The sequence below is a fragment of the Macrobrachium rosenbergii genome, chromosome 40 (assembly GCF_040412425.1).
Source record: "Macrobrachium rosenbergii isolate ZJJX-2024 chromosome 40, ASM4041242v1, whole genome shotgun sequence".
Classification (NCBI taxonomy): Eukaryota; Metazoa; Arthropoda; class Malacostraca; order Decapoda; family Palaemonidae; genus Macrobrachium; species Macrobrachium rosenbergii.
This window is the reverse complement of record NC_089780.1, coordinates 6894036-6918503: the sequence shown is the minus strand read 5'-3', so window position 1 is coordinate 6918503 and position 24468 is coordinate 6894036. Positions and strand designations below refer to the sequence as shown.

At 39.0% G+C, this 24468-nt stretch overlaps 1 protein-coding gene across 26 annotated transcripts in view; it reads right to left on the bottom strand.

Annotated features, from left to right (window-relative positions):
- The window catches only part of l(2)k05819 (transmembrane protein 94-like protein l(2)k05819), a 41940-nt gene extending 23659 nt beyond the window's left edge, over nt 1-18281 (bottom strand). For 9 of the 26 annotated variants that reach the window (XM_067082996.1, XM_067083004.1, XM_067083001.1 and 6 more), the window contains exons 1-11: nt 18263-18281; nt 17919-18055; nt 10901-11094; nt 10278-10541; nt 9854-10051; nt 9511-9681; nt 8984-9087; nt 8502-8581; nt 7870-8113; nt 4483-4548; nt 2011-2104 (exon numbers count right to left, since the gene is read on the bottom strand). In XM_067082996.1, the coding sequence (XP_066939097.1) occupies nt 2011-2104; nt 4483-4548; nt 7870-8113; nt 8502-8581; nt 8984-9087; nt 9511-9681; nt 9854-10051; nt 10278-10541; nt 10901-11094; nt 17919-18015 (1512 nt within the window). In that variant the 5' untranslated portion in view covers nt 18016-18055; nt 18263-18281. Of the gene's footprint in view, nt 1-2010; nt 2105-4482; nt 4549-7869; nt 8114-8501; nt 8582-8983; nt 9088-9510; nt 9682-9853; nt 10052-10277; nt 10542-10900; nt 11095-17918; nt 18156-18262 lie in introns of those variants that run through there. The other 17 variants (XM_067083002.1, XM_067083013.1, XM_067083019.1 and 14 more) reach the window with 7 other exon arrangements.
- Nucleotides 18282-24468: the final 6187 nt, after the last annotated feature.

The window sequence follows — 24468 nt, the reverse complement described above, 5'->3', positions numbered from 1 at the left end:
ACTATCATCAATAACATATTCCTAAGAATCCTCTTACAAAAATAGTCCAATAAAATTCGGAGTAAAAATATTATTATTGTTATTATCATCATTAATGTGAATTCCATTTCTAAATACAAACGGGTTGTCAAATGGATTGGAGCCAATAAAAAAAATTAGGTGAGCTTGATAGTAAAAGACCATAAGGAAAAGATGAAGAGGAATGTAACTGGGAGCTCAGGAGATGCTGCAAAAACTGAGTTTTTGACTTACAAAATTCCTTCATACATTTCCATCAATCATATACATAAACATTCCTAATTTTAGAACGTCCCCAGAGAAGCAAAAATTACCAGGGTAGAGGCAACCACTAATAGCTGCAGGTACTTTCTACGATGTAGAAATTCCTCTTTCACCATTTACCGAAAGGCAAAGCTGGAAATGAATACCTTAACGAATACTGTACCAGGGTATTTAGAACGATGCTGAAAAACAGAGATGAAAGTTAAAATCCTAAGCACCTCAAAATTATGGGGACCATTAGGTACCAAATAGCAAATGCTAAATTTAAAATCTCCTGGACTACGTTGAATAAAAGGCCTATAAGCGTAATTAGGACTACTGTGCAAAGTAATGTAAATGAAAAATCTTGGAGCTAGGGATTTTGTCGACTCAAATGTCTAAGTCCAAGTTGCATATAGAAAAAAGTCCACTGATGTGAATAATAAGTCTATATAGTAAAATATTCATATTGCAACTGGGGCAGTAAAGAGTGATGTTGTACCCGAGTTATTTTTCTCCCGTAATCTTCTCGACAGCCCAGTTGCTTACAATATAACCGTTCCAAAGCAAAGGGATCAGTAGCTGTAGGGAATTCTCTCTAAAACATGCAGTTATCAATACTGTTCTATTATGCTTTTTCCTTTGCAGATCCGAGATATTAAAAAAGTTCATACCTTGCAGAGCTGACTAGCTGATCTTTTATTCCTCAAATTGACCGATTGATTGGAAAGTAAAGTTTTGGGATTTAATAGGTAATTAAGCACTGCCAATCTACAGAACTATCTTATACACACAACAAATGAAGTACTGAAACCATAATTCACAAGCCAGTTTTGTTTAATCCTCCAAAAATAAACAAAAACAATATAGAAGTTGTCAAAACAATAACAACTGCAGACATCAATTGACATGCACCTAAATAGTGTTTCCTGAACTTTGGGTACATAATAGGCTGAATAGTACCTTTGTTTAGAATGTACGTGAACTGTAATGAGCTCACGTCCAAGTAACAATTTGGCTTACGAAAAATACTACTGTTCCCTGTAGTTATTCGAGTGTTCCAGGATACTCTTCTAAAACAAGTAAAAAATTGTTATAAAAAGATTTACTGCGACCTATTAAATAGTTAAGTTCCCATTTCACAAAATATTTAAAAAGTGCTGATTGAAGACTGTGGCACTAAATTTTTTGCAAACTCAAATTCTGTCAAGACAATTTCAAGAATTTATCAAATAAGAAGTCTATATTTTTCAGAAACCCTTTGAAAAGTTTGAAACAAATGCTGACAATATCATAATATAAATCAAGGAGAAAACATAAAGCTTAATTACGACAATATCAGTAGCAGTCTCAAATCAAGTTTGAAAAAATTACACGTAAGCATGGCAAGAAATCAAAACGAACAGGAAAATAAAATAATAAAACTTACTTATCCTGCTCCACTGCTTGCCTGACTACCTTCTGGTGACTGTTCAGTTTTTTTTTTTTTAAATGTGTCTGTCATTTACGCTCCTCAAAATGACAAGGACTGGCCGATGGCTTTGATGATTTCGTAGGACATGACACAACATACTTGCAGTAATAATTAACATAAAATTTTAACATTTTAGGCATTGTACAGCTTTCCACTTGTCTGTCACCAATGCTTCGTACATCCAAGGGTCCGCTTTGTTATCAAACAAGACCGCTAACGAACGATCTTCCAGCTAACTAATTCTACGAAGCATGAGAGAGAAGTCCGCCACTTACCACGTGTCTAAAGGTTGAGAGTTGGTGCTCTAACTCAAAGGGCACCTGGGCTTGCTCGGTAAACCCTATCTGTTTGGCTAACTCACACAAGCACCTGTCCAGGATTGAGTGAGAGAAAATGATACGAATATTAAACACGACCAAGAGAGAGAGAGAGAGAAAATGCGCACTACAGGCGGCTATAAGGCTGTGACTACCGACATGAAAAGCTCTCAAAAGTTAAATAATTTTTTCCGAAATGCAGCACACATGAATGAAAGCTTCGTATGCAAAAGCTATTGAGAAACTTAAAAATGGTAAAACAAGCAATATAATAAGTGTTAGTATTTTTTATAACGTTCTATACCAATCTTTATATCTACACTAATGAACTGGTTACTAAATACAATATTTCGTAAATGAGAAAGCACTTCTGAAACGAAAATAAATCACAAGTGATAGCTGTAATAGAGACAATGAGAGTAAAAGAGAAACTCATATTTTTTCATAAAAAATAAAAATGTAAAATGATTACAAGACACATTCAGAGAAGATTGTAATACTTTTAATATAGATTAGAATAAGGAAGAATGTAAATAATAGTGTACAGTTAATCCTATTAAAGAATAACTGGCTATAGCTGTGAGGAAAAAATAGTGATGAGTATGATTAAAAAGATCAATAAAAATTCAGAAAAATGTTTGAAAGCCGTTTCAAAATTGAAAAAAGATAATGGTTTAAAATCTGTCCATGACTGATTACCAACTCCAGAAAACCTGCCCTGACTCTTTACAGCCAACAAGTCAAAACTTTGTAACATTAAGAGACAAGCAGTGGGAAAACGTGACACCCTACGACAGTAATCATTATTTACGAAGCCTACCAAAGAATTTGGATGCTTCAAGCTTGTTCAGACTCACTCGCTTACAAAGTTTACAAAACACAACTCCAACTTTCAAAAATTAATGTAAGGATGGGCATTACACTGCAGCTTATCCTCCACAAAACTATTACTAGCAAAAAATAAGGTAACTAACAAGAAAAACACCAAATGAACTTTTTTACTTCCAATTGGCCTAACCCAACCTCCGAGAATTTTGATACAAACATAGGCTATCTGATAAGATATTCTGGAAAAGAATTCAACAACTTGATATCAATAAAACAACTGCTAATCTGTTAGTAAAGTTACAAAAGATAAAAATCCTGGAAAAACTCATGATCGGTACCTTTCAAAATTAAGAAATAAAGAACTGCATTGTCATGAAATAAGTAAAAAAACTGAAAACCATCTACAAAGGAAATATATCGACACAAACTAACATCAAGTACTGTGTATTAATCAGGAAACTGATAGTCACAAGAGAGAGGGGGGCAATTTCAGAGAGAGAATGGACAAGTAGTTTTGGAGTACGACCACTGCAGTTGTTATAATCACAAGACCATGACAGTTCTGAAAATGCACAGAAGGAAGCAAAGCGCAATATTCTTCACAACTGGTTTAGTAAAGCTTTCAATTTTCCTTATATATGTGCTAAGGATCAGTCAGGAAGAGAGTACTGTATTACTAAACTTCACTGGTCTTGTCAAGTAAGGTGAGATTGTAAATATAATCATGGTCTGTACATGACAGTCTTGGAAGAAGGTTCTCTTCAATGAAAATGACATTAACATATATACAGGGTATTTCACAGTTATGAAGATGGAACTGAAAGGACTACACAGAAATGACAGCGTTACTCGTACTTGAAATCTAACAAGAGGTCATTGCATGAAAGAAAAAATGAAGTTAGGATACATAAAGACAGTAACAGGCCAGGATGAAGAGTGGAAAACTCTATCTCTATACCACAACACTTGTAAGGAGAATGACAGAAATCTTTGAAGACACACACGTACAACTGATGTCAAGTGGGGGGACATCTATGGGCAAATGTATTTGATGTTGTACACACAAAATTAAAATACCACAGTCAGATGTCACATGCTTCTTCAAACAACATAAATAATAAAAGAAATATAGCTATGTAATCAGGCTGACTTCATAGTATTTATATAAGGGTTACACACTGTGTTGAAGACCTTCAGTGAGACATGGTACGTTTATGACAATGACTGACTGTTGGTTCATAAAACGGCTTTGTTTTCCTATCTAACCTGTTTTAAAGTAGTGCTTTCAGTGAGGAAAATGTATCATGGATGTATTCAGTGAGGATATAAGAAGACAGAAGAGTTGACACAGTGATTCTCAAACGTGTGGCGTGCTGGTGCAATAAGAGAACGCACAGTCCGATTCGAGAATTCAAGGAGGAGCAACTGAAAAACTGAAAATATTCAAGGTTTAAAAGAGCCCTAGCACTAAGAACAGTTCAGCAAGTAACACACAATTGAAGATCTAGCAGACAGCAGGCAGAGTATATATGGGAAGATGGAGCAGTATAGTAGAAAAATAAAAAATTCTACCGAACACAAAATAATGTAGAGAACTCATACCCACGACTGCACACTGGTATGTCCATATCCACTATGTGACGGTGCTCACACGCATGACCTACACTGCTGATATCGAGTAAGGGAAAGAACAACAAAGCCTTAGGAATGATGGATCACAATACAAAACATTCTGAGGAAGAGTTCCCTTCCAGCTCACTGAAGCAAGCAGGAAGTACAGGTACCACCCTACTTACAAACGAGCCACGTTCCGGATGGTGCCGTTTGTATGTTGAATTGTTTTTAAGTTGGTTACTGTACTCTTCATGGCCACTTAGGTACAGTACGATATAAAATTAATATAGTATTGTACGTTTTTACATCCTAAAACACAATACACTCTGCATACAGTACTGTACGTACAGAATACGCACACAAAACAAAATTTGAACTTACAGGTGGCAAAGGTGAGCACTCTGAACACAATTTTAATTTGCATCTCTGAATGTTTGTACGTTGAATGTTCGCAAGTAGGGTGGTGTCTGTATCTCGAATATTTTCCAATACCATCTTTGTCTATTTTTACATTTCTAAAAGAATAAAAATCAGCCACAGGCAGGCATTTCAAAATCAAAACCAAGTGCTGCTTGAAAAATATCCCACAATGGATTACAAACTGCCGTACATCAAATGAAAAGAGAACTTTTCCTCAGAGAATACAGGTCAAGAAGTACCTTCTGTAAGTTTGTGGTTCATGTTAAAAATTTTTAGTCCTTCAACCACATAAAATTCAACACTAGTCTGATGTAGCTACTGTGCTGTTAATCAGCGTGTCTCCAAATCAATTGAAAATAAATAAAAATATCTACTGAGCACTGGTGCTCTCAAACACTGATTAATTACGAAAAGACACATACTTCAGAATGGCGTTGGACTTAATGCAAAATAAGTAAAATAAAAAAATATTGCAACAGCTAAAATAATCACAAAACTACTTGCAAAACACACAGTGTAAGACAAAAGCATTGCAATAATTGCAACAATGCTCCCTTTTAGTCCTATCTAAGTACTCGTACGCATATCTTATAGGTACGTAGTTAAGAGCAAACCTTTCTTATCCACAGATAATGTGGTACCCGTTATAAACTAAGTTATTTTAATTTTACAATTAGAAAATTAATTTATATATATGCAGCAAAATCAAGATATTTTAGACAGTATAATTTAAGAACGTAATCCATTTGCAACTTAGGGCCAACTGAAAAAGTGAGATACAGATGAAGATATATATTTATATGAGACTGAGGCAGCAACTGCAAGCAAGAAGCATACTTCTTATCGACATTAGCAATTGAATCACTGGAAATCCAAAGCAATAAGGAGCGAAAAAAAGGAAATATAGGCTCATCACTAATTCGTCATATCTATAAGTCAAAAGTCTTGGTGACTTATTGCTCCAATGCAGTAGGAATGTAAAGCTTGCATACCCTATAATTCAGTACGTGATTATTGCAGTTATATGATCACAAAATCACTTTAGATTTTAGGAAAGCTACTCAAAACTGAAAATTTATAGTACTGTACAGTAATCTTTATGGTTCACACATAATACCAACTGCTCTTTTACTAACGCTCCACCAGTATACGGTGTGGTATTAGCCGACAACCGAGACATCAAAGCAGCTTTGAATCTTTCTCTCACGCGAGTATCTCCAACCTAAATGCCCTTCTTCATTACAGTTGGAAATGAATCCCTACACAATATTCTTTTGAAGCTTGAATTTCAAGTCAATGGCCTCTGTGGGCTTGTTCCATATGAATAGGGTTCATCTTCTGAATAATTGTAATAATAATTATACATTAGATTATTGGCAATTATGAAGCTGAGCATATAAGGTTCCCCCTCTAGAGAGATACACACCTGAAGGAACGTAAGGGTTCCTTTAAACAACTGATGACTTGAGGCTAAGACCACACAATACAGGCAGTATAGCGTAAGTAAAACGCAAGGTCTGTATTTTGCACGAGCACGCTTACGTGTCATTTCAATTAAAGATGGATATATCGCAACATTAGTCAAAACTGTAAACGGAATGGTTATTTATAAAATCATGATCTGTAAAAGAAAATATAACTGATTTGGCAATCACAAAAAGTTATATACAGGATGTGTTAACCTGAAACTCAAGTATTTTTTATGATTTCTAAAAGAAAGGTAAAACCTTGTTGTTTGTGAGTGTTATTTCAAAGCATTAACCACTGCACATGAAAGTACAATTGTAAGTTATCACTCAACACTGATTAGTTCACAAATAAGGGATATACACACCTACCATCTGCAAGAGAAGGGGTTTAATGGTGGGCTCAAATTTTGCCCTTCACAAAAACATTTCTCAGTTTCTGGTGCACTTTAATGAACCCAGGAATTCAGCTGTTAATAAAATATAGGAACCCTGCCTAACAATGGAAAAAATCTGTACTACGCTTACAAATTACTTTTCAATTGCCTTTAATTGCAGAAAAATGAAAACTATCTCATTTTCTCAGTACCACAAACGTAAATCGAACAAATAGCCTTCACGAGGTAACAAAACTAAATCCGCACATATAGATGATGAAACTGAGGATGTAAAAGGATATAAAACGGAACGAATCATAAGATAAATCGCTTTCTTTTCTAGGTAAGTCTGACAAAAATAAACTGAGTGAAGAGTCTTGGTTACGAGAACCAATTAAAACGTGAAAAATTCCAGAGCTCCAAGACTAACATACAAAACAGGGAAAAGACCAGCGGATTTGAAATTGATAAAACCCTAACATACAGGAACATAAATTATGCACTTCAGTGTGAAAAGAGCAAAGCATAAAGAATTAAGATGACAGGAGGATGATCTGAGGGCAAGGGAGAAGATGGTTTTAGGAATATACTAGAGGGGGAAGAGAGCGAACACTTCGAAAAGCAGTAGGATGGTGACCAGTGGAAAGGCTCTGAATTCAAACAGTTATTGCAAAAGATTGCAAATGAAGACAACTTATCAAATGTCTATTCACTGAAAAGGAAAATTCTGACACAAAGATAATACTCATGATGACAATAATGTTAACTGCTGAAGCTTTAAACTTTTGGAGCTTGTTCGAAGGGTCTGAGAATGAAATCTGAAATATAACCAAGTTTTGTACTATCAAATAAAACATGGTATCTCCACAGCACATTGCTGATATAATACTCTATACAACTATGAGGTCTTGTAAAAATACCTAATACTGTCATATACTAACTGGCACTGACAAAATGAGAAACTATTTCAAGAAGAAAAATTACTAATTAATAATTAATCTGCATGCAGTAATATGCAAAAGCATGGTGTAATCGACTATTTCTAAATTACTAAGCACCTAAAGCAGCTGTTTTTACTTTTTTCAACTGAAGCAGAAAGCAGTATAACTCACCTCCTCTGAGAAACAGGGACCAAGTCCTCGTTATACATCGCCTCACACGTTATGTGCGCGCAGAACTGCGTGTAATGGTTCTGCGTTGCAGGGTTGCAGGTGTTCAAGAGGATGTTCAGGCCAAGAGGTTTGAGAGACAGGAGATACCGTCGCCACATTGGATCATCAAACTGCAGGCCAAACGCAGTCTGGTGATCGTGTGTGAGGGACAGAAGGACGCTCTCTGACTCTGAAAACAAGGACACTTTATTTTCAGTCATCTAACCGAATAAAAGGTACAAGATATCATATTGGTCTTACACCAAGAAGATAAAAATTACAATAACAATGCAGAAAACATTACAATTACAAAGGAAAATCTCAAAGTAACTACTCATAAATATATTACTTATTTTTAACTTGAGAATTAAACAAGAGGAAGTGCTAACGCACAATGAAGACTTTGCTTAACTCGTTTAAAGATGGAAAAATCTTTTATTATTTACTAATCATGACAAAAACTGCATTACCAAGAAACAAAGCAATTGGCGATGCTAGACATTCACTGAAATTTGTATATAATGAATACCTGGGAAAAGGCAAGGCACAGAAACTGACAAAATGGAACTGAATTAGTAGAATAAAGGGTTTACCTTTTGTAGGCTGTGGAGACGCTATTTTTTCTATGGTGGCCTCGTGAAGCAAGTCGTCGTCTCCGTATAACGATGGGACGCTGTAAAGACAGTAAGTAATGTCAAACACTTCCAAGAATTTACAATTCAAATTTATCAAAAACCTATAAGATAAAAACCATTTACAAAAAAACTTTCCCTTGATTTTATATCTCTTGCATTTTCCAAAAACGTTTAAAATATTAGCTAAAACACATGACAAAAATACTACACTATATACGGATATATATAACAAAGTTCTACCCACTGAATATCAGATTTTTTCTTACACTGGTAATCACGTACCAAAATTCCTTATTCACAAGACATTAAACATACATGCAGACCCCTTTTATATTACGTACTCTCAGACTGCTAGCCTTAAATAATAAATCTAAACATTACCTAACTCTGAATACTATCTGACTTCTTCTGTAAGTCCACTTTACTATTAAGGTGCATACCTGGATGACAGATTATTGTGTGCTCTGTTTTTGAGAAAAAACACCTTTTCTGCTGTTGGGTTTGGCCAGGACAGGACACCCTTTTTGTCAACGCAACACAGATTCTAGAAAGGAAGAAAAGAAACATGAAATTAATGAACAGATACGAATGAATATCAGAATACCAAGTGGTCGATGATGACATAAGGTATCGCAAGACAACTTTGGGCGTAACCTTCAATACTAACTACACTGTTCTGCAGAGAATGGAATTATGAACAAAGCCTGGTTGGTGGAAGCTACAGGGAATGTTATGTACCTATGCTGCTTGTTCTTCTCATTAATTTCATAATTAAAGAAGTGGGTGGGGAAGGAAAAGAAAGTAGAATAATTTCATGCGGACCTTTGGTGTTGCACTGTGTTGCAAGTGATGATAACAAAGATACTACAGCATCTAAATAAGCTATGTTCTTTCCACATACCAGTCTTTCAATTGCTTAAAATATAGACTTCTCAAAAATTATAATCTTTAACAATTCAACACTTACTGTGACTGACGCCAATACGTGAAGAATATTTGCCGTCCTGATGGGTGATGGTTCCTTTCCCAGCATGGTCAGAACGAAGTGCCTGCGTAATTCCGACCATTTCATCGAAAGCTCCGAAAGCTGCAGGGCTTCTAGTTCCGCTTCTTCAAAGGGGTCTTCCAAAGGGTCGCTCTGTGGAAAAAACGGGTGGCTTCAATGTCCACTTGCAAGCAAATTCTACTTCAGATGCATCACAAACAAAAACAAATAGACATGCATTTGTGCCCATATTTCTCCTCAACTTACTAAACACTTCACGACATTTAGCTCCAAAGTCATGTTAAATTAGTAAACTTCAACAAACCTGCAAATTCTTGGCATGGTGGTACATCGTGAGGATGCGAGCTATGCCAAGCCAATTTAGCAAGACCCACGTCACAGGCAGGCCCAAAGGAATCAAGGGTAACGCAATGGAAACTGGGCTTATTAAAAGGACTTCAGTCCAGTCGCCTACCCAGCTGCTATAATGGAAACGAAGCGTGTTGATAACTAGGATAAGAACCTGTAAAAAAGAAAAATGTGTTAAATAATTATGTCATAGTTGTAAATTTTAAATCTCTTCCCGTAACAAATGACATTTCCCAGGTAACACTCCACTGTGCAAGGCCGTATAACAAAGATAAAATATAAAAGGATAGTACTTTATGTGGAAATATCAAAATGACATACAGGGTTTAAAACCAGAGCAAAGAAAAACTTGAGAACCAAGACGAAGACTCCTTACATACCACAGATATAGGAAGGAGTATAGTTTCCATCGCCCAGCAAAAGAGTTTGACTCGCTGCTTGTTGAACACAGTCACAGGTCGATTGAGACCTTCCATCAGAGCTATTCTCAAGTTTGTGATGTAAGGTGTTTCCAAAAGTAAGTACGGACTGGGTTTAAGAGGCATGCGTGCTTTTGGGGAGCTGAAGCCCTCGCCAACGTCGTCCAGACTTGGCGAATATATGTCCCCCATTTGAAGTTCAACCATGTTGCTGCATACTGTATCCTGTGAAGGGATTATAGGATAAATGATTATCAGGCAAGGTACAATACAGTACTCCTAAAGCCTTACAAAACTCAGGTGACTTTATTAATGCCTACATACCAAGCAAGTTAAGAGACAGGACACAACTCTAAACAGATTCCAAAATGCTTCTCAAAGTTCGACACATTTAAGTCTTATCTATCAAAGGAAAGAGTAAACACCTTTATAAATATGCACAATGTACAAAAATTAAAATCTATTCATCATACCACTTAACAAAACCCTCAATTTCCCATGTCATGAATACCAATGCAAGATCATCTTTTAAAATCTTCAAACGGAGATCAGTAAACAATTGCACTTCAGGGATATCAGCTAACCTGTATGGCTTTACACCTAGCTGGTACCCGCTGACCGGGCTTCAGGAAAATGACGTCCCCACGGACTAGCAGCGACCACGGTAAGTTAACTATAGATCCATCTCGCTTCGTCCACTGCAAGGTTATGCACGGGGAGAGGGGACTGTGCAGATGGGGATAGTTCTCCTCGCACCAAGCTGCGCTAGCTTGAACTTCTGCAAAGGAACGCAGTTTGTTTCATGAAAATGATTGCTTGTATATAATCATACTTCCAACAATTCTTCTGAGATATTTTCTGATATGAAAATGACATTTTTATAATAAAATAAGATTTTATATCATACTTACCTGTTGTTTACATATAGCTGTAATTCTCGATCTCGACAGAAAATTCAAAACTGGCGGTCCCGCTAATATATGGTCAGGTGATACGACTACCCGCCCTCTACCGGGTACCTGGATCCATTTCCATCAACAACTAATCATATTTTCTATGTCCCCTTGTCCCTTGGGGAGGTGGGTGGGAATGTTTTATATGTAAACAACAGGTAAGTATGATATAAAATCTTATTTTATTATAAAAATGTCATTTTTATACATGAACTTACCTGTTGTTTACATATAGCTGATTGCCACATTGAGGCGGTGGGCATGGACAGCTGTAAGTGTTAAATGGAAAAACCTGAGATCATCAGGCTAAGAAAAAACGTCTTAACTTTGGATCCTTACCTGCTAAGGAAGCTGTTTTCTCGGTTACTGCCTCTGTAACCTGCTATCCTTAGTGCAACTGCGGGGGCCTAGTAGCTCAGACGCAGGTTGCTATATGGAGAAAGGTCTGTTGGCCCAGCCGTCTTCGACACAATCAACCAAAGCATATAATGCCCCTGCTCAGGCGCAGTACTCAAAGCATCCACCATCATATCACCCAACCATAAAAACTCACACCAACCTATTAAAATTAGACCTACTAGGCCTTCTAACCTCTTAGGCTCTAGTAGTCGACCAAAAAGAAAACTTCTGCACCCAAGGAAACTAAGGAGAGGATCTAGAGCCTCTGGTTTCCTTGCCCATCACCGTGTCAGACGCAATAAAGGGGCCCAACGTACTGCAGTCTTCATATGTAGTTTGGATCTGTCTCAGATAATGCGAGGCAAAAACAGACGAACATCTCAATAAGTTGAACTTAGAATGTCCTTTAAAGCCATGTTCTTCTTGAAGGCTAAAGAAGTCGCAATAGCCCTAATTTCATGAGGCCTCACTTTAACTAAGGGGAAATCCACATCCCTTAACTCCTTGTGTGCCTCCTGAATCAGTTCTTTCAAAAGGAAAGAAATCCCATTTTTAGATAGAGGGTTCTTGGGGTTCTTAGTTGAGCACCATAAAAAATCATGAGTTCCTCTTACACTTCTGGTCCTGTCCAGATAGAATTTCAATGCTCTGACCGGACAGAGAAGTCTCTCTGTTTCTCTTCCACTCAAGGAGGATAGGCTAGGAATGGGAAATTCCCTTGGCCATGGATTACTAGGGTTTTCGTTCTTAGCTAGGAAACCCAAGGTGAAGGAAACTACAGCCTTATCCGCACAAAAACCAACTCTCTTGTCCAGAGCATGAATCTCACTTACTCTCTTTGCGAGGCCAGTGCCAAGAGAAAGAGAGTTTTCTTAGTTAGATTCCTAACGGAGCAGGAACTCAAAGGCTCAAAAGATTTGGAGGTAAGCCACTTTAGCACCACATCCAAATTCCAATGCGGTACCAAGAGATTTGCCTTTAGTGGTAGCAAAGGATTTAAGGAGTTCTGCAATATCTTTGTCTGAGGAAAGATCTATACCTCTATTCCTGAAAATTGCACCAGCATACTCCTATACCCCTTAATCGTGCTGACAGCCAATTTCTTCTCCTTGTGCAGAAACAAAAGAAAATCCGCAACCTGGCTTAGAGTCGTAGAAGTGGAAGACACTCCAGACTCGGAGCACCACTCCCTGAAGCGCTTCCACTTCGCTTGATAGACCTTTGTAGACGAGGGCCTGGTTGATCTAGCCATTGCCTGCGCCACTCTTCTAGAGAAGCCTCTCCTCCTGTAGAGTCGCTCGAGAGTCTGAACCCTGTCAGATTTAGATCTGACGGGTTCCTGTGGAACTTTCTGCTGTGCAACTGGCACAGAAGGTCTGGTCTGAATGGCAACCTCCTTGGCCAATCCACTACTTTCTCCAGTAGCTCTGGAAACCATGATCTTCCTGGCCACCATGGAGCTATAAGGATCATTGACACACCTTTGTGTGCTCGAAACTTTTCAGGACTTCTCCCAGCATCCTGAAGGGAGGGAATGCATAAAGGAAGAGACCCGACCAGTCCAGGAGCATGGCATCCACCGCTAATGCTTCTGGGTCTGGAACAGGAGAGCAAAAGAGAGGTAGTCTGCGGTTTTCCCTCGTTGCGAACAGGTCTAACATGGGAGTTCCCCAAACCTTCCACAGGCCTTGGCAGACTTTCTGGTGGAGGGTCCATTCCGTCGGAATGACCTGGAGTGACCTGCTGAGGATATCCGCTCTTACGTTGAGAGCTCCCGGGATGAAGCGAGTTACTAGCTCTATGTTCTTGGGTGCCGCCCACAAAAGCAGGTCTTTTTGCGATCTCGAACAGAGAGAAGGAGTGAGTGCCTCCTTGTTTCTTCACGTCATTTCAGAGCAGTGGAGTTGTCCGAGTGCACTACTATCTTTTTGTTTTCCACCAGAAGCACGAAATGTTCCAAGGCTAGATGTATTGCCTTCAACTCTTTCGCATTTATGTGCCAATCCCGTTGGGATGAAGACCAATTGCCTGACACTTGAAGATCCCCCAATGTTGCTCCCCAACCCTCGTCTGAAGCGTCGGAGAACAACATCAGGTCTGGGTTCCTCTGTCTCAGTGACAAACCTCGATCTAGTTTGCTCCTGTCGTTCCACCATGACAGGTCTTGCTTTACTTGAGTGGATAGAGGAAAAACAAACGAATCCGTGTCTTTCTTCCTGTTCCAGATCTGCTGTAGGAAGAACTGAAGAGGTCTCATGTAGCCTCCCCAGACTGACGAACATCTCTAGCGATGAGAGGTGCCTAAAAGGCTCATCCATTCCTTGGCAGAACAAGTCTTGGCTGCCATCAGGTATCTCACTTTCAGCAGGCATTTCTCGATCCTTTGAGACGTCGGAAAAACCTGAAAAAGAACTGAGTTCATCCGAACTCCCAAATAAGTCAAGTCTTGAGATGGAGAGAGTTGTGACTTTGGAAGATTTACTATGAGTCCCAATTCGTCGGTAAGAGAAAGGGTCCTTTGTAGGTCCTTCATGCATTGGCCTTTTGACGGAGACCGGATCAGCCAGTCGTCGAGGTAAAGGGAAATGTGAATTCCCTCTAAGTGAAGCCATTTCGCAATTGGAGCCATCATCCTTGTGAAAACTTGTGGGGCTGTTGATAGGCCGAAGCAAAGAGCCCTGAATTGAAAAAGCCCTGCCTCTGAACACAAACCGTAGGAATTTCCTTGATCTCGGATGGATAGGTACATGAAAGTATCGTCCTGGAGATCGAGGGACACCATCAGTCTCCTTCCTTCAGGGAATTGATAACCGACTGTGTGGTTTCCATCTTGAATGGTGTTTGAAGCACAAATTTGTTCAGGGCGCTTTACGTCGAGGACTGGTCTCCATCCTCCTGACGATTTTGGAACCAGAAACAGACGGTTGTAGAACCCCGGAGATGAAGGTTCGAGGACTGCTTCTATGGCTCCCTTTTGAAGGAGGAAGTAACTTCCTCCTCCAACACCACAAGTTTCTCTGAGTCCCTGGATGATACGTTGAAGTCTACTGGCGAAGACTTTAAAGGAGGACTCTCTGAGAAGGGAATGGTGTAGCCTTCTCTCAGAACGTTGATCACCCAGGGTTCTGCTCCTTGGCCTCCCAAACTTGCCAGAACGACTGTAGTCTGGCTCCGACCGTTGCATGAAGGACCCTGAACTCATCGGTTGGTACCCCTAGCTTTCTGGGGATGAGAAGAGAATTTTCCTCTTCCCCTAGCACGGAAAAAGGGCCGAGAAGGAGTACCCCGAGAAGGCCTAGAGGATACAGGGAAAGAAGGCTTGGGTACTACTGGAGTAGTTGAAAACCTGGGTCTTTTCAAAGAATGAGCCAGTAGGTCTTGAGTAGACTTCCGTGAGAGAGCCTCCGAAATTTCCCTAACTAACGTGGCGGGAAAAAGGGATTCCTTAAGCAAAGGAGCAAAAGAAGAGCAGATTTCTGGTTCCTGGGGACTCCTCTCTCGCGACAAACGAAATCAATGTGCTCTCTTCTTCAAAATGCCGGTAGCAGTCACTGAGGCAATTCCTGACGTTCCGTCCGTGATGGCCTTGTCCAGGCAGGCCAAAATAGCATCAAGATCTGTAGCAGTCTTGGGGAAGATCACAGACTTTCACTATCCTGCTCAAGGCTCCTATAGACCAGTCAATAAAAGAAAAGATCTCCAAGATCCTATAGGAACTCTTCACCAGATGGTCAATTTCCGAAGACGAGAAGCCGACTTTGGATGAAGAAAAAGCTGAGCGACGGGCAGAATCCACAAGGCTGGAGAAATCCCCTTGAGAGGAGGCAGAGTCTCCCAAGGAAAAGACTTCCCCAGTCTCATACCACGAACGAGACTTAAAAGACAGTTGAGAGGGGGGAAAACAGAAAGATGTTTTACCCTGAGATCTTTTCTTGCTCAACCATCCTTCTTGCCTTGGAGAGCTCTTTTCGCTTGAAACAGACAGGACCAGCTTCAGAAATCTAGAGGAAGGAGGTTTAAAATCCTTGGCAAACTGCGTAGTCGGAGACGAAGGGAAGCTGGAGCAAAGTCTTCTTGAAAAAGTTCTTCAAAAAGTTGTAAGAGATGCTTAAAGTTGGAAGTAGGAGCAGACGGAACATCATCTACTTCGAAACATCGGAAACTGGGGAGAATCTCTGAAGCAGTTGGAGCACCGCGGATAGAAACGTCTCGGGAGCCAAACTTGCGTTATCCTCTTGATTATCGCCGAACGCCACCGAGGCGCCAAGAGCCCGACCAGCGTCAAGCGTATCCGAAACATGAGCTTGAGAGGAGTCAGGAGCCTTAGAAGATCCGAGAGCCAAAGAGGCGCCAAAAACCATGGTAGCGCTTAGAAGCGCAAACATTGTGCGCTTTGGAAACGTGTTTTGGAGAGCGCCAAGCGCCAAAGTAGCGTCGTGAGTTCGGCCGGTGCGGGCGGAAGTGGCGCCAGGAGCGCGTCGGAAGCGGAGCCAGGCGCCGCGAGCGGAAGCGAGTCAGGCGTCTGCGAGCGGAAGCGGCGCCAGGTGCGTGAGCGAGCAGAGACCGAGCCTCAGTTGCAGAAGGAACCTGAAGAGCTGGAGCTTTAAAACCTTCGAAAAGTCTCAAAATCTTGTCCAATTTGTCCTCTTGCGAAAGGGGGCCAGGAACCGGAGGCATAAAGCCGACTTGGGATCCAACGGGAAGGAAGCCGCTACTTGCATGCTAACAGGAGGATCCGCGCCGCTACGATCCGTGAGAACGTACATCCGGACTGCCTGAAGAAGAAGAGATCTCTGGGCTATCCCAAAAGCTACAAGACGGAAGAGGAGAACGTACCAAAGGTTTCTTGATAGAACTTGACTTGGAGAGGAAGCTCTGTGTCTCTTCAGCGCCTACTAGACTCTGACTGCTTCCAACTCCTCCTCGACGAAACAGAAGCACAAGAAGACACTTCCGCATCGCTTTTACTATAGCGAGCTGCAACAGCCTGGGACGCAACAGGACTGTTAGAGGGAGCAACTGCTCGTGAGCAGACCCCACTCGCCTCCCTTCGACTTTCGGCATGTCTTCTCCCTGAGCCCTGGGAGCCGGACAGAGGCCTAGACCTAGGAGAACGAGGGGGACGAACAGTCACCTCCTCCACAACACTATCACTGCAACACTTCGATGTCTCAGACATCGACTCACATCCTGGCCAATCTTCTCTATCGCAGAGAAAAGAGCCGAAATCTTACCATCAAATTCTGCCTGAAGGTCTGACACGGTAGTGGGTTCGGAAACAACAGGTTCCGGGGCAGGAATAGGAACAGGAGGGGTAACAGGAACAGAACAAGAGGCAATACTACTCCTACTCTGGGAGGAACTTCTGGCCAAGCCTTACGTGCCCTATCTTTACTTAATTTTGCCTGATACTTAGCCAACTTTTTGCCAATCAAGCACAGACAAAGACGAACATTCATCACATCTATCCAGATTCGTGCACAATTTCCTCTACAGTTAGAGCAAGAAGAGTGAGGGTCTATGTTAGACCGAGACATTCGAGTTTTACAACCCCCCCGCAATATCTAATTTGAGATCCTGAATCAGACATAACTAGAAAAATCTCAACAAAGCCAAAAACAAGCCAGAACTGTCAAAAAAGTGGGTACTTCACCAAAGAAGAAACGAAAAAGCACCGATGAATTTCCTGAAGAGGAGCAGACGACTAGTCGCCGGCCCGACAGAGAAAATATGATTAGTTGTTGATGGAAATGGATCCAGGTACCCGGTAGAGGGCGGGGTAGTCGTATCACCTGACCATATATTAGCGGGACCGCCAGTTTTGAATTTTCTGTCGAGATCGAGAATTACAGCTATATGTAAACAACAGGTAAGTTCATGTATAAAAATCTGTATTCATAAATGTACAGGACAAGTTAAATTTAAAAAATAAACCTGTAAGAAAGCAGATGGAATTGGAATACAAAATTTAGGCCAAAGGCCACGAGGTCATTTGGACTTAAAATATCATTTGGCATAATAGTTGAAAATAATGTTGAAATAATAGTTAGGAGAGGGTGGAAACTAAGATGTTAGAAAGAGAATAAGAATGGAAGAGGTATAGTAAAAGGAATGAAAGGGGTTGCAGCTACAGGCTGAGGGATGTTGCAAAGGACCTTGAGTAATGCCTACAGCGAACCATATGAGATGCACTGACAGCATAGTTTTTTTATAGTTTTTAGATGTGTGATATCTAAAACTGTTCATTTACCTTTGAGATCTCTCAGAAGATTATGTGTCTGTTTTGAAAGCTCCTTGTGCCTGAGTCTGGTATCCCACCATACCAAATAAATGTTGAATATCACCATCACAAATATGAAGAAGCACTCTGCTGGGAGATACTGATACCTGGAAGTGAATTTTGAAGCGTGAATACAATATTCCTTGGGCAAATGCTATTTACGCAATGATACAACCTTAAACTGCAGTCATTCCTTTTCACAATTATCTACCCATGCAGAAAAACTGGGAAAAAAATTAAAGAATGATCACTAATAGAAAGACAATTCTCAAACATACCTGGGATCAAGATGTAATTCTCAAAAAGAAGCATACCTGGGATCATTAAAACCGATGTAAAACGTAAGCACCTGTACTAAAAGAAAAGAGGAAATAACATGGTACGGGATCTTAAAGTAGACAAAATCAGATTGAAAAATAAACTGTGCATGCAAGTTTCTCAACAGCAGGACGTTAAACCATCGATTCTGAAAATTCCGAGATTGTTCTCTCTAAGGATTTTTCTTCCAAAAAGCTGTATCTCATTATATACTCAAAGCAAACTCTACAGTTCATAGTTCAGTACCTACAAATTTTCACCTGTCATAGAATCTTTGTCTCAATAAATTCTTATAAACAGATAAGACACAATATATGACAATTTATTACTGAAAATTCTCAACTCATTACGAAAGCAAATGATTTATAGTGATAAATCTTACAATCGAGAGGGTTGCTGAACACAAGAAAGAACTATTCTGAAACCATTTTCATTCCAAAATAACCCAAATTCTTACAGAAAATGGTCTTCCTCTATTAACCTTTGTCTCATATTTTAACTTGGGAGTTGAACTCTAACTATCTACCATTAGCAGCCATCATGCAGACCACAATTCTCTGATAAACTCACTTTTCAGCCTCCGCTTTCAAGTGGTCATCTAAGGCATAGGCAATGTCATCGTGGAGACGACCAATGGCTTCAGTATGTTGATAACCCCTGCACATTGCTGGCCATTTCCTGAAACTGCAAAACAGTAAAAACTTAATTTATATATATATATATATATATATATATATATATATATATATATATATATATATATATATATATATATATATATATATATATATATGTATTAGTACCTTTGTAAACTCTGTAGAGTATCTACCACAAAATCTTATAATGTCTTCCATGACTGGATAGGAAAAATCTAGTAACATACTAGGGATGAATAAACCTTGGAAGTGTTTCGACATATGCGCAACATTGAACTGTGACAAATGCCATGAACATTTATGTGTATGGGGGTGCTGCTTACAGTGTGCTATGTTTAGCACACTATGGCAATTCTGGACCTCTAGGAAATTCAACATTACCAAGGTATTTACAAGCACATATATGCTGATAGCTTAGTTTTTTTTTTTAAGTTCCTTGGTGATGGAAACATGAGATTCAGCCTTTGAGTTCCTGACTACACTTTTTCTAATGTTCTGTGGATGCCTAATGTACAGAATTACAGGTAATAGGCGCAGTACAATGTTCTTGAAAGTACTACCATTGATTCTAACTGGCTCTTTTGTTTTCAGACTACTAACTCACACTCCTTTCATACTAGAAGCTTAGTTTTTTTAAACTGCACACTTACTAGCAAAAGTGGTCTCACTTTCCCAAGGTCTTGCTGTATATAGATATAACGTAGCCTTAAGACTATATAAAAAATAAAAAGCTGAATTAATTGCCCTTTCTGCAACAGAAAACAGGAAAATTATAATTTTACAATTAAAAAATAATTTATATTAATTTTATATAATTTTACAACTAAAAAATAATTTATATTAATTTTATATAATTTTACAATTAAAAAATAATTTATATTAATTTTACAGTCCATTACAAGCCGAGCTTAAGGCTTACTTAGCCTACCTGATGTAACTCTGCCCTAACCCCTACGCCTATCAACGAAACGAAAAAGCTCAACCAATCAACCTTTCTGCTCTTTCCAGGTCAATACCGTTCTAAATTAAATGAAAACACATTTTAAACTTTAAAAATAAAGTTTTTGACATTTTAAATACACTTAAAAACCCATTTCGAGCCAAACTTAAGCCCAACTAGGCCTACGTGACGTAACTACGCCTAGGACTATAAACAAAAGCTTAATTACCCTTTCTGCTCCAAAAAAAAATTAACATAACAATTTTGAACTTAGAAAACAATTAAAAATAATCTTTCTGACTTTTATATATATTTTAACACCCATTACGAGCCGAACTTAAGCCTAACTAGGCCTACGTGACGTAAACTCATCCCTACCCTAGGCCTATCAACAAAACTAAAAAGCTCGACCAAATCACCCTTTCCACTCCCTCCAGGTCAATATCGTTCTAAATTAAATAAAAACATATTTTAAACTTAAAAATAAACTTTCTGACCTTTAATATATGTTTTACGACCCATTACGAGCCGAACTTAAGCCTAAAGGAAAAAGCTCGACCAAATCGCCCTTTCCGCTCCTTCCAGCTCAATATCGTTCTGAACTAAATAAAAACACATTTTAAACTTTGAAAATGAACTTTCTGACCTTTTATATACATTTAAAGACCCATTATAAACTGAGCTTAAGTCTAACTAGCCTACCTGACGTAACTAAGCCTAGGCCTATAAACAAAAGCTCAATTACGCTTTCTGCTCCAAAAATTGGTAAAAATTCCAATTTCAAACTTAGAAAACAATTAAAAATAATCTTTTGACATTTTGAACATACTTAAAAACCCATTTCGAGCCGAACGTCAGCTTAACTAGGCCTACGTGACGTAGGTCCTAGGTCATCCATAGGCCTATAAACAAAACGAAAAAAAGCTCAACCAAATCAACCTTCCTGCTCCTTCAAGCTCAATATCGTTCTAAATTAGAGAAAAATATATTTTGAACTTTAAAAATAAAGTTTTAGGCATTTTAAATACACTTAAAGACCCGATTTCGAGCCGAACTTAAGCTACCTGACGTAACCAAGCCTAGGCCTATCAACAAACGAGGGGGGGGAAAGCTCCCCCAAAATCACCCTTTCTGCTCCGTCCAGTCGCACGGACACCTTCAATCCAGCGGCCAGCACTGATTTCACGTCATATTCCGCCCGTCGGAGGCACTCTCGGCGACTGAACTGACGTCGGGATTGATTGGCGACTGATTCGATCGGCGCTGCGCCTCCGGAAGGGTGCCGATGTTTACTCCCTTATCAGCTGTTTACGACAGCGGGGAGTCAGGTCGGCGTCTTCCATTCCGTCGACATTGCGCAAAGGGGCGATTCGACAATTTGCTGTTTTTTTTTTTTCAGTGGTTGTTTTGGGATGAATTTGATGATATGATGAGTTTTGTGGTTTTATTTTATCGTTTTATCGCTAGTTACGTCGATTTTCAGTCGCGCCGGGTTTGTTTCGTTGTTTCGGTATCGCGCAAAGGGGCGATTCGGCAATTTGCTGTTTTTTTTTCAGTGGTTATTTTGGGATTAATTTGAGAATATAATTCGTTTTAGGTTTTATTTTATCATTTTATTGTTGCGTTACGTCGATTTTCAGTCGCGCCGGGTTTGTTTCGTTGTTTCGATATCGCGCAATGGAGCGATTCGGCAATTTACTATTTTTTTCGATGTTTGTTTTGGAACGTATATGAAAATATATAGAGTTTTGTTGTTTAATTTATCATTTTAATGCTACGATACGTCGATTTTATATGTATCGATGGCTGATAATATAGTAAAAGTCGGCGCCAAGTTTGTTTCGCCGTTTCGATATCGCGCAGTGGAGCGATTCAACAGTTTACTATTTTTTCAATGTTTATTTTGGAACATATGGAAATATGTTGAGTTTTATGCTTTAATATATAATTTTTATGCTACGATGCGTCGATTTTATTTGTATCAATGGTTGGAAATATGATAAAAGTCGTGCCGAGTTTGTTTCGCCGCTTCGATATCGCGCAGTGGAACGATTCGACAATCGACAGTTTACTGTTTTTTCAATGTTTTATTTTGGAACATATTAATAATTATGGTTGATTTTATTGTTTTAATATTACGGTGCATCGATCTGATGCATATTGATGGTAGTAAATATAATAAAAGTCGTAGCCTACCGAGCTTGTTTCGACATTTCGATATCGCGCAAAGGAACGACTCGAATATTTTGTATTTTTCGATGTCTTTTTCGAAAATATATTGGTTTTATGGTTTGTTTTGTAGTTTTAATGCTATTATGTATCGATTTTATCGATCTTACTTGTATTGATGGATTAAGATATAATAAAGATCATTCAGAGTTTGCTTGATCATGTCGACATCTCGCAAATGGAGCTCTTCGACAGTTTACTATTTTTCAATGCCTATTTTGGAATATATATGAAAATATATTGAGCTCAATGGTTTAATTTATAATTTTAATGCTACGATCGATACGTCGATCTTATGTGTATTGAGGGTTGAAAATATATCAGTTATTCCAAGTTTGCTTCATGTCGACATCGCGCAAACTGTTCCCTTCGACAATTTACTATTTTCTACATTTTTCTTAAATATTGAGTTTTATGGAAAATATTGATAACTGCAATTGATCTTGTAGTTTTAATACTGCGATATGTCGATCGTATGTTTATCGATTGGTTAGAATAAAATAAAATTCATTCCCAGTTTGTATCGCCATGTCGACATCGCGCAACTGCTCCCATTTGTCAATTTACTATTTTTTATATATATTTTTTCGGAAAATATTGATCAATTAGGGTTCATTCTATGGTTTTAATACTACGATGTGTCGACCTTACGTGTATATTGGGTGAAACCAGCCTAATAAAAATTCCGAGTGTGCCTCGTCATGCCAATATTGCGCCAACTCCCCGATTCGTCAATTTTCTGTTTTCTTCGATATTTTTCGAAAAATATTTACGATTACGGTTTATTTTGTAGTTTTAATGCTACGGTGTATCGGTCTTATGAGTGTTACGGCTTAAAATAGTCTTATACGCTCGGCAAGCGTCGTAATGCCGTTGTGGGAATGCGTTCTCACGATCCATCTGGTCTGAATGCTGTTTTGATATTTCGCGAGTTCCCTGAGGCATAAAAGTACATTGCTGTAAGTTTTAACGTTATTTAGACGATTCATCTTTTAGTAATTCACCATTAAAAGCTACTTCTTTGGTCTGTCTTAAATGATTTATTCAAATAAATAACGCCTAACGCGAATATAAGCCAATGGCATTACATTCGGACGAACATTGAAGTTCAGTTATCAATAATGGACCCGCGAACATACTCGATCGACCTTGTCTATAACACAAGTTGTTTATAGATTATTCAAAAGCGTTTCTTACTCGAAAATATGAGCCATCGTTTCGTCCTTGAAAATATGATACATTATTCACTATGTATTTAATTTCTTACGCTTTCTCTCTCTCTATCCACTAACCCTACCCACATATTCCCCGAGTACCACTATGTTAAGTCAGCCCTGACTCTCATGAACATTTAACAAATCCGCATTCCTTGCTGTTTACTGCAGACACCGCTGTTTTTACCACAAAGAACAATAGTTCACTACGTACAGTACTTGTATAATTCAATTTGCACCCACCTCTGCCTTATTTTACTAAGTAATTAGGTCTATAGTAACTGAATGTATATCTCGGTAGGCTTACAGTAACCTGATGATTTGACCAATTGTTTATAAACATCCCTGTTATTCGTTTAATATCACTGACGACGTTTTATTCATGTTGACTCCCTACTAAAATGAAAGCCTAACTAAATGAGAGGCCATTCACTATATTGACTTACCAGGCGTTATTGTAGCTCATTGCCACCTCTATCAGGCTCCTCAGGGCTGTTGCAACTTCAGTATTGGTTACAGGAGCTTCTGTAGTCTCTGTCGAAGGTAGCTGACTTGACTTCAGTTCTTATCACTTAACTGATTACTGACAAGGGCCAACGTAGGCTGATGTCACTGATCAGATCAGCTTTGAAAGCAAGGTGTCAAGAAGAAACTGGCTTTATTTTTTAGCGAATGATGCAAGTAATTAAACTGCCATTATGACTGAACAGGTCCTTGCCGTAAAGTGGTCATTACATTCAACTAGGTGTAGAAAGGGCACAAGCCGCATAATCTGCAACTTTAAACTCAGGACAACCAGGAGAAGCCTATTGTAATGCAATAGACCCAAATTCTGTCTCCCAGTTCTTGTGAAAGGTGTTGACAGCACTTTGTATTTATATGAGTAATTGCTACTGTCATTATTAATGTCTCAAAGAGAGGTAGCTGCCATTTTCAGTGCATGGAGATGACTAACACCAGCCCAGCCTTCTGGGGGATTAGTTCTGTCTTTGAGGTTAACCGTGACTGCACCGAAATGGGTCTTCTTTTAAGTTTCATAACAGCAGATGCAACTGTACTTATCTCTTAGGCTGCAGATACCATAAATTAATAGATAGTCGTTGGCCACTGGATGTTGGAAGTCATTATGGAGTCAAGTAGTCAATGACTCGAAGGGTCTTCCC